Source organism: Cricetulus griseus, chromosome 4 (assembly GCF_003668045.3).
Source record: "Cricetulus griseus strain 17A/GY chromosome 4, alternate assembly CriGri-PICRH-1.0, whole genome shotgun sequence".
Classification (NCBI taxonomy): Eukaryota; Metazoa; Chordata; class Mammalia; order Rodentia; family Cricetidae; genus Cricetulus; species Cricetulus griseus.
In genome coordinates this window covers 67,950,602-67,960,510 of record NC_048597.1, presented here as the reverse complement: position 1 = coordinate 67,960,510, position 9,909 = coordinate 67,950,602, and the positions used below count along the sequence as shown (strand labels likewise).

Sequence of the window (9,909 nt, the reverse complement as noted above, 5' to 3'; positions counted from 1 at the left end):
AGACCTAGACTGTTACTGAGTGGCTGTGACGTAGACTTGCCCCGCCTGTTCTGGATGGGCACAGCCCCGGGCTTACGTCACCGGCCCTATTCCCCTCTCCCGGGAGCGGCAGCAGACGCGTTGCTCCCACCCCCTCCCCTTCTCACAGGCTGTCCCCTCCCCGGTGGTGACCGCGGCCCGACCCTCAGCAAGACGATGGCCCGGGTCCCAAACACGGGCTAGCGTGCCTAGGTGCCCTGCCATGGGCTGTATTGGCTCTCGGCGCCCAGCCGGTCAGGGTAAGAGGCGGAGGCCGGAGCATGGACAGGGAATCGGGCTACACAGCTACCCGGTGGGGCCGTGGGTGGAAGGGGCAGTGAGGAGGGGGCTGGTATAAGGAGAGGGAGGAGCCTGCGCCCGGGAGGCGGGTCGGGCCAGATGAGCGAACGGGAGGGGGCTAACCGACTCTGGCTTGTTTCTGTGGCCTGCCTTCCGCTGGGTTTTTCCGTGGTATACTCACCTTCCGTCTGTATTCCTGCTGCTGAGGGTGGCTGCAGGAGCGCACACAGCCTGGGATCCGCTGGGCAACCTGCGGCCTCCACCTTCCTGGCTCCTGGCAACTAGTCTTTTGTATCTACATACTCCTCTCTGCCTACACCTACCTCTCATCTCACTGTCTTAGGAGTGGCTCTTTGCTGTGAAGCTGCCTCTCCCCGCTGGGTGCTGTCCTCCTCAGGAGTCAGCCTGTAAATACTGGCCAAGAACTCACCCTACCATGGAGTTTTTGCCTAACACTTGTTCCCGGCTTCAGAACCAGCTGGTTGATTGAAGGGACTGAAGACCCATGTGGAGCATCTGTGAGCAAATTGATAATATCTCTCATGCTCACAGATCATTTTATTTGTTAACGCCCTCATCACCCTTACTCTTGGGGGGGGGGGTCTAACAGGCCACTGGCTCTCCCCAAAGCAGGTGACCCCTGATCAGGCCTTGATTTCCCTGTAGACACGTGGGGGTGCCCTGCTTTAGCTCCAGGCATCTGAAGTTTGCCAGCTTACCTTGCTTCTATGTCAAGGAATGGATTTGGAATGGGTCCTAGACTTTCCAAGCAGGTGGTCAGTCACAAAAGTCATTAGTGTGGTTTATATATGAGGTGTTTTACAACTAAATTCTGGCTGAGATTTGTACTTCTTGATGAATTCTGGGATTTGTAGTCCCAGGATTAACCTCGTAGGGTACGAATTTGAGAAGTAGCAGGGTGCTGTGATTTTTCTGGTCTGCTTGGAGTTGAGGAAAGAGTTTGGCTGACCTCAGGGCTAGCTTGAGAGCCCTGATTAGGTACTAGTGGGGGTGAGGGATAGCCAGTAACCTGTCTTCTTTCTGGTTGGTAGCATTTCTGGGGACCACCACCTGGCTGAGGCTCAGGGACAGAGACGGCTGCTGCTCCAGCTAAAAGGTTAGTTGTTATGTACATGGCCAGTTGGCACTGTGCAAGCTAAGGATGAGCTGCAGCTCCGCAAACCCCAGAGAACTTGGCTAGGCCCCTGGCACTCCCACTTCCTCAAAGCTATGAGACAGGCAGGAGTGTTCTCCTTATGTGACTAGGCACAAGTTCCAAGTGGGGAGGGGACTGGCTCAGCATCCGGAGCCAAAACAAGAATAGAACTGGGAGCTGAGCCTGAAGCAGTTCGGGCTTTGGGTTCTCCGCATCAACACAGCTAGCATGCCTATGATTTCTGTGCTGGGCAAAATGTTTCTGTGGCAGCGTGAAGGGCCTGGAGGAAGATGGACTTGTCAGACAAGTCGCAGAGGTGAGATCAGAGACCATGGATGTGATCTGGGAGGTGATGGGAAGCTGAGGAGGAAGGCACACTAGATATTGAGAGGAAAACCAGTGTGGTGTAGATATTGGGAACCAGACTGAGGTAGGAAGACGCAGGCTGGGGCTATTAGGAAATGACTTACAAGGGTGAGAATTTAAAAACAAAAAAACAAACTCATGGGTCCACTGGAAAAGAACAGAGTGATAGACCAGTTGAGATTGGTGAGAGGGAAGAACCAAGGGAGAAGGCGGGGAGAAGGCAAGTGGAGATGGGGACAGTGTTGGTGGGAGAATTTCATGCACTTTCCAAGGGTTGAGAAACTGGGGGAAGATTCAGAATTCGTTTGGACTTCATCGTATGTTTTGATGGCAAAAATATTTGTAGAGAAAGATGTTCAATGAGCTGTCACAAAAGGGCCTCAAATCAGAGATGTGGGATAGGGGGTTTTAGGGTACAGGAGAGTTATGTGGTGGTCTTAGATTGTCTGAGATGGGGGAGGGGTACTAAAAAATGACATGGCAACATGATGAAAATGGGAATCTTGGTAGAAGTGGGGATCCAGATGGAACACCTTTTCCTCTGACTCCTCAGTGGCTTCAGACCCTGCCTGGGCTGTGGAGTGGATCGAACTCCCTCGAGGTCTTTCTCTGTCTTCCTTGGGATCTGCTCGGACTCTCCGAGGCTGGAGCCGTTCCCCGCGTCCTTCTTCTGTAGACAGCCAGGACTTGCCAGAGGTGCTGCGCCTTTTCTGTGCATGTTTGGGCTTGGGGGGGGGGGCGTTCACATTTAGGGTTCGTGTGACCCCTCCCCGTTCCTGCCTCACCATCCTGCTTCGGATCCTTTTTCCTGCAAGCGGAGGCGCTATCCGGCAGGCCGCCCCCGCGCCGGTCTGCTCCGCTCTGCTTGGTGCCAGCGGGCTGGTTTGCTAGCGCCTTCGGTGCTGACGTCAGCGCATCCCAGGCCGTATCCCGGGAGACCCTGTTGCATGGTGATGGGTTGCCACGGAGATATACACCTTTTCTCTGGGCCAGGGCCGCAGCTGCGCGGAGCGTCGCCCCTGCATGGATGGCAGCGGCTGTGGGAAGCGAGGGGAGGGAGGGAGAGCGAGCCAGGAAACACCCGGCAGGTTCTCCTTCCCACAGGCCTGGCCAGAGGCTACCGGCGCCAATCTGGAGGCCCTGTCAGCCAGGTACTGAAGGAGAGGGACGGATTGATGGGCCTGAGGTCAAGGGGCAGGTGGAGGCTGCTTGTGCCAGGTGGAACCAACCATGATGGAGGAGAATTAGGTAATGCTGGGAAGGGGGTGTGTGCATCAATTATGTTCAGCCAAGGAAAACATTTGCTGGGGCTTGTCAAGGAGCATTAAGTCAGGTACAGGATGGAGTTAGGAACCCAGATGGATTAAACCCTGACCCTGCCATCTCCTGCTCCCTTGGGAGTGACACAAAGGCAGCATAGAGCGGAGCGCATGTGTGTGTGTGTGTGGGGGGGGGGGTCAGAGAAAAAAAAAGAGTAAGTCTATTGGGAAGTAACACTTGTGGCCTTAAGGATAGAGAGTGTTTTTGTTGTTGTTGTTGTTGTTTTGTTTTGTTTGTTTGTTTTTTTTTGTTTTTGTTTTGCAAGGCAAGGATGGCCCTCTTGGCCTAAAAAGCTGGTTCCTTTCCTTGGAGGCAGGCAGGCTGCTTGTTGACAGGGAAGGTGGAGGAGCCTGATGTTATTGGGCAGAAATGAGTGCTGGACTTCAAGGAAGTCCAAGGAGAGGCAGAGGCCTCCCTGTGGAGTCCTGAGTAACAAAGGGAAAGCCTAGAAAAGACTTTCTTTTTAATTTTTTAAAAAATTATCCTTAATTGTGTGTATTCCTCTGCTTGTGTGTTTGTCCATGGAGCCTAGAGGTGTTAGATCTGGAGCAGGATTAGCAGGAGGTTGTGAACCACCTGATTGATGTGGGAGCTAGGAGTCAAACTTGGATCCTCTGTAAGAGCAGCAACAAATGCTCTTAACCATGGACCATTTCTCCATCTCTCTAAATAAAGTTTTTTTTCTCTAAAACAAACACACACACATACAGAGGGAAAGCCAATTTTTAAGACTGAATTTTAGGAAGCATACAAAATAATGGTTTTCTTTTCTTTTTGGGGGGAGGTTTGGGGGGGTGTTCTTCAAGACAGTGTTTCTCTGTGTAACAGTCCTGGCTATCCTGGAACTCACTCTGTAGACCAGGCTGGCCTTGAACTCAGAGATCTGCCTGCCTCTGCTTCCCAAGCGCTGGAACTAAAGGCGTGTACCACCACTGCCTGGTCAAAATAATGGTTTTCATGATGAAATTTTCATGCATATGCATCATTGTACAAAATTTGAAATAACATTTTGACTCACTGTGTTCTTGGGAAATTGTACATTTATACCTTGTCATGTTCATTCAGCCCATACATTTACTTATTGCCAAGCACTGTTCAAACACTGGGTTCTAGCAGTGATCATAACAGACTGAATTCCTCAAAGAGATAAAGACCAGCAGAGGAAGCCATATTTACAACTGGCAAGCTGGCTCCATTAATGGTACATTGACAGAAAATAGTGATTAATTGGAGACTGCGGTGAGAGGACAGACCACTGTTTGAGTAGCTAGGAAAGCTCCTCTGAGGGGTGATATTTCAGTCAAAATTGCAAAGTTGAAAAAGCCAGCTATGGAAAGTGCTGGAGCATGAAAGAACAGAAAAGATTATATACACAGATGTGTGGAATGTTGGGGAACAATGACCTGTGCTAACCTGGTGAGGGGTCCTGAGGGCTTAAGGGAGGTGGCGGGGGGAACAGAAAAGACAGGAATGGGGTCGGGGAAGGTTTGGAGGTATAATCAATAAGGATTCTTGGTTGTTGGTGGTGATAGTTGTCTATTGGTGGAGATAAGGTCTTATGTAGCTCAGGCTGGCCTCAACTTGCTAGGTAGCCAAGGATGACCTTAAACCTTTGATCCTCTGGCCTTCACCTCCCAGATGCCGGCATTACGTGCCAGATACCAGATACTAGGGATCAAACACGATACTTCCGGAATGGTAGGCAAGCACTGTACCAACTAAGCTCCATCCTGGCCCCTCACAAGGTTTTAAGATCAGATACATGCAGGCAAAGCTTAGGGGAGAGTGGATGGTAACCCTGAGATAGGGACCCCAGTGAAATGGAGAACAGTGGTTGATAAATGGGAAGCTGGAAAGCAAAGCCACATGTAAGGAAAAGAATGTTTGGTTTGGCTTTGGTTATGCTGAATGTGTGGTTCTGGTAGGCAGCCTAGAAAGAGCAGGGACATATATCTAATGACAGAGAAGAGAGGGAGTACCTTGAGGAAGTCTTTGCCTTAGCTGTCCTCCTTCCTTCCCTGTCTTTCTTTCTTTCTTTCTTTCTTTCTTTCTTTCTTTCTTTCTTTCTTTTTTTTTCTAGGCAGGGTTTCCCTGAATAGCCCTGGCTGTCCTGGAACTTGTTCTGTAGATCAGGCTGGCCTTGAACTCACAGAGATCCGCCAGCCTCTGCCTCCCGAGTGCTGGGATTAAAGGTGTGCGCCACCACCACTGTCTTCAGAGGCTCTACACCACGATTTTCACTTTTTCAGCTGTCCTCTTCCCTGCTGGGAGCCGGGAAAGTGGAGGCGCAGCCATAGTTCTGTTCCCTTGGGCCTGAGTCTCTGTTGCTCCCTCGGAGAACAGTTCATGAACTCCTGCTTCTTAGCCTTTTCTGCATGCCAGTAGCCACTAGGGCATATGTGCCATCTGGGCATTCTTCCAGCTCCCCCTGATAGCTTGGAATAGGCAGAAGCGTGTTGGAAAGAAGGTTGTTTCTGTCGGAGGGGCACTGACCCTCTGATGGTGTTGCTCAAGGTGAATGTTGGAGACACAGTCGCGATGCTGCCCAAGTCCCGGAGAGCCCTAACCATCCAGGAGATCGCTGCGCTGGCCAGATCTTCCCTGCATGGTATGCACCCTTCTGTTCCTCTGCCCACTTTGTCTGTCCTTCCTTCCTTCTTTCCTTCCTTCCTTCCTTCCTTCCTTCCTTCCTTCCTTCCTTCTTTCCTTCCTTCCTTTCCTTCCCTCCCTCCCTCCTTCCCTTCCTTCCTCCCTCCCTCCCTCTCTTCCTTCCTTCCTTCATTCCTTCCTTCCTTTCTTCCTTCTTTTCCTCTTGTCTTGTGGTACTGTTCCTGTGGGCATTTTCTGGGATTTGTTTTTACAAATCAGTCCTAGCCCAGCTGGGCAGTGGTGGCACATGCCTTATGTCCCAGTACTTGGGAGGCAGAGGCTGGCGGATCTCTGAGCCTGAGGCCAACCTGGTCTACAGAGCAAGTTCCAGGATAGCTAGGCCTACACACAGAAACCCTGTCTGGGGAGAGAGGGAGGGAGGAGGGAGGAGAGAGGAGAGAGAGAGAGAGAGAGAGAGAGAGAGAGAGAGAGAGAGATTTAGGGTTGGAGACATGGCTCAGCAGTTAAGAGCACTGACTGTTCTTCCAGAAGACCTGGATTTAATTCCTAGCACCCACATGGCAGCTCACAAGTGTCTAACTCCAGGATCCACCACCCTCACACAGACATACATGCAGGCAAAATACCAATGTACACAAAAATAAAAATAAAACTATTTTTAAAAATCAATCCTAGCCCTTCTTCCTACCCTAAGGTCATGAAGAGACTGACTCTCTTTGCCTTGCAAGCTATTCCCTAGTCTTGCCCTTAACCCAACTTCTCTTTCCCACCTTCAGGTATTTCCCAAGTGGTGAAGGACCACGTGACCAAGCCAACAGCCATGGCCCAGGGCCGAGTGGCCCACCTCATCGAATGGAAGGGCTGGAGCAAGCCCAGTGACTCACCCGCAGCTTTGGAATCAGCCTTTTCCTCCTATTCAGACCTCAGTGAGGGCGAACAAGAAGCACGCTTTGCAGCAGGTGGGTAGCAGAAAGGGAATTAGCCCTGTAGATTTGCCCTGGAGCTGCTGCCTCTGATCTCACTGGATCTGGCATGGGGGCTGGAGTTTTCCCACATGCCTCTCTCTGCCCAGAGACCTCAGGGACATCTCCTGTCTGCAAATCAAGCCTTAGTCTTAGCTCAGCTCCCGTGACAGTGAATGCTGTGTGTCTCTGATAGGAGTGGCCGAGCAGTTTGCGATTGCAGAAGCTAAGCTCCGAGCATGGTCTTCAGTGGATGGTGATGACTCTACTGATGACTCCTACGACGAGGACTTTACTGGCGGAATCGACACAGGTGAGGAACATTTTGTGCTGGTGCTGCCACTGGGGGTGGGCTTGCCTGGTAGGTGTGGTGAGCCTCCCAGAGCACTGTAGCCTTCCTGATAGGAGGAAACTACCTAGGCTGACCTTGACATCCCAAGGACACTGTGTGGGGAACCAGCAGCTGGGAGTGGAACAGCTAGGTCTCCTCTGTAGACATTGAACTGGCTCTCTTCTCTCCCTATATGTAGTAGGCCTTAAGTTCTCAGAATAAAGAAACAAACCCAGAGAACCTGGGGCCTCTTTCCTACATGCTAGTATAGTCACTATTCTAGAAGGATCTGTGGTACCATTGCCTTTGAGGTGGCTTTGGTTGGCTGTGGTAGGACAGATGAGTACAGTGCTCAGCACCTCCCAGGGCAGAGATCCCAAGCAAACAGGAAGGCATGCTGGGCCTGGAATCCTCCACAGGATTCTGGCTTCAGCTCAGCATCTTTGTATTCCAGCCTGTGGGTCTTGCTTTGGGCCAATGTTTGCAACCCTGGGGACTGTGCAGCTGTGCTCAGCTTCCCCTTTCATCTGCCATTCCTTGGACTATGTGGCCAGCTTTCCCTGTAGCTCCTGGTGTCTGGCCTCACAGGACCCTGGCCTCCAAACTCCCAACCCTTTGCATTTGAAGATCACCTATTAGTTACTCCTCTAGAAAACTAACAAGGTTTTCAAGGCCAAACCTGCATTAAAGCCGGCAAGAAGCTGCCACTGTGGTCCAGAGGGGGCTGATTTGAATGCTAAGGCCAAGGTGGAGCCCTCAACCACCAGTATTTTCTGATTCTTTTTGGTCTTTTTTAAAATTTTGTTTTGTTTTGTTTTTGAGAAAGGGCCTCACTATAGCTCAGGCTACTTAGTATGTAGCCCAGGCTAACCTTGAAAGTGTGTGTGGAATCTTTGAGAAAAAATTTAAAAATGCGTAGCTTTTTCTGGTGGGCACAGCCCAATGCTTAGGATGCCCTAAGGCAGAGCGTGGGCAAGTCAGCCTCACTGCTTTGAGTAATGAGCAACCTGTGTGGCCACACAGTGGGCCTGCATTTATTGCCTCCTCTGTTCCAAACTCTTGCTGTGATACTATAAAGTAAATATTATTAGAATTTCTCATTCAGCACTAAGGCATCAAAAATTAAGACTTGTTCGGGTTACCCGGCTCCCACTGACACGCCCTGTTGACCCCTGCCCCCTCAGCTATGATAAGGGTGGACTTGGGTGGGAGGTCTGTGGTCCTGTGTCTTCCACATTGACCAACTTGAATTGAAATGAGATCAGCAAAGCTATTTTTCTTTTTCTTCCCTTCACAGACATGGCTGGGCCTCTGGGGACCCACCTCCAGGACCTCTTCACAGGTCGTCGATTCTCCCGGCCTGTGCGCCAGGGCTCTGTGGAGCCCGAGAGCGACTGTTCCCAGACCGTGTCCCCAGATACCCTGTGCTCTAGTCTGTGCAGCCTGGAGGATGGGTTGCTGGGCTCCCCAGCCAGGATGACCTCCCAGATGTTGGGTGAAGAGCTGCTCCTTGCCAGACTGCCCCCGAGCCGGGAAAGTGCCTTCCGCAGCCTGGGTCCACTGGAGGCCCAGGACTCACTGTACAATTCACCACTCACGGAATCCTGCCTTTCCCCTACTGAGGAGGAGCCTGATTCTTGCAAGGACCACCCGCTACTCTGCCCACTGCCTGTAGGCAGCTGGGAGAGGCAGCAGCAAGTCTCTGACGTGGCCTCTTCTGGGGTCGTATCCTTAGATGAGGACGAGGTGGAGCCTGAGGACCAGTGATCCAGATGTGCTGGGTGGTGGCATGTTTCCCCTGGCTGATGCCCGGGGCAGAGCCTCTGCGGCCAAAATGTGGGCTCGGGAGCTCCGAGGGCTTCTGGGAGCACTCACTTCTCCATTGTGTGTTTTGCATGAAAGTGTTCGGAGAGGAGGCAGGGGCCAGGCTAGGGGCGCATGTACTGCTTCCACTCTTGGGGTTTGCCGGGGTTTGCCCGGGACCCCTGGGGCATGGCTACAGCTGTGGCAGACAGTGACGTTCATGTTTCTTGAATCCAAAATGCCACATTTCCTTCTGGGATGTGAACCTGAGGGGGTTGTTGTGGCTGGGCTGGGAGGGTGGGAATGAAGGAGGAAGCCTGGCCGCCTCCTCCACCCTTCCCTGTGCCCCTTCTCCTCTGCTTCTCTCTTCACCCAAGACCACGTGCAGTGCTTGACTGAACCACCTCCACCTGTGGGGCTGGCTCCTGCCCTCCTGGAGTCTACAGATTGAGCCATCCCCTAAGGGCCCCCTTGCCCAGCTGGGCTCCGCTGTGCTTCACCTCGCCATTGTCTCTAAACCTTTTTTTTTCCCTGAAGACAGGGGGTTTCTGGTCTGTTCTTTGAGCCGATCTTCTCTGGGAGGCACTGGAATGATGAAAGGGTGTGTTCCCTCCTTCCCCTCAACCCTGGCCCTTTACCAGCATGGCAAGGTTGTGTGGGCACATACAGGGTTCTCAGTAGGGTGGAACTGGAAAAAGGACTGGCTCTGGTTGTTACAGAGCAGGGAGTGCCATGCTCTTCTTTCACAGAGGACCACAAGGGGGCCACCTGGGTAGCTGAAGGTTTGTGCCAATGAATGGACAGTCATGAGGGAGTGGCCATCCTTGGGAAAGAGGGTGTGCTTTTCTTGGCTGAATGGAAGGCTTGTAGCCACAGTGATAGGGGCCCCTGTTTCAGGCATGGTATTGCTATCAGGCAATGGAGGCCCCTGGCAGATGCTAGATTCCTGGGAGACAGGGGTCAGTAGGTGGCTGTGGAATGAGTGTCATAGGCTTGGGCAGGTAAGAGGGTCCAAAATGAAAACATGAGCCAACAGCGCAAGT

General features: G+C 52.0%; 1 protein-coding gene across 5 annotated transcripts; it reads left to right on the top strand.

Annotated features, from left to right (window-relative positions):
• Nucleotides 1–79: 79 nt before the first annotated feature.
• Fam131a (family with sequence similarity 131 member A) lies at nt 80–9,402 on the top strand. 5 transcript variants are annotated; one of them, XM_035444700.1, is made up of 8 exons: nt 80–278; nt 1,371–1,435; nt 2,394–2,536; nt 2,945–3,088; nt 5,675–5,768; nt 6,547–6,729; nt 6,929–7,045; nt 8,361–9,402. In XM_035444700.1, exons 5-8 carry the CDS (start codon nt 5,699–5,701, stop codon nt 8,828–8,830), a joined length of 840 nt encoding a protein of 279 aa, XP_035300591.1. In that variant the 5' UTR covers nt 80–278; nt 1,371–1,435; nt 2,394–2,536; nt 2,945–3,088; nt 5,675–5,698; the 3' UTR covers nt 8,831–9,402. The 5 variants fall into 5 exon arrangements, with proteins under 5 accessions (XP_035300591.1, XP_035300590.1, XP_027268841.1 ...); XM_035444699.1 differs by lacking the exon at nt 2,945–3,088; XM_027413040.2 differs by lacking the exons at nt 2,394–2,536; nt 2,945–3,088.
• The last annotated feature ends 507 nt before the right edge of the window (nt 9,403–9,909 follow it).

Excerpts from the sequence above, each read along its gene's own strand:
- Fam131a (XM_027413037.2), top strand. The coding sequence starts at position 1,703 with ATGCCTATGATTTCTGTGCTGGGCAAAATGTTTCTGTGGCAGCGTGAA. Across the intron at positions 2,537-5,674 it reads ACAGCCAGGACTTGCCAGAG|GTGAATGTTGGAGACACAGT; the intron begins GTGCTGCGCCTT and ends GTGTTGCTCAAG. Across the intron at positions 6,730-6,928 it reads AGAAGCACGCTTTGCAGCAG|GAGTGGCCGAGCAGTTTGCG; the intron begins GTGGGTAGCAGA and ends TGTCTCTGATAG.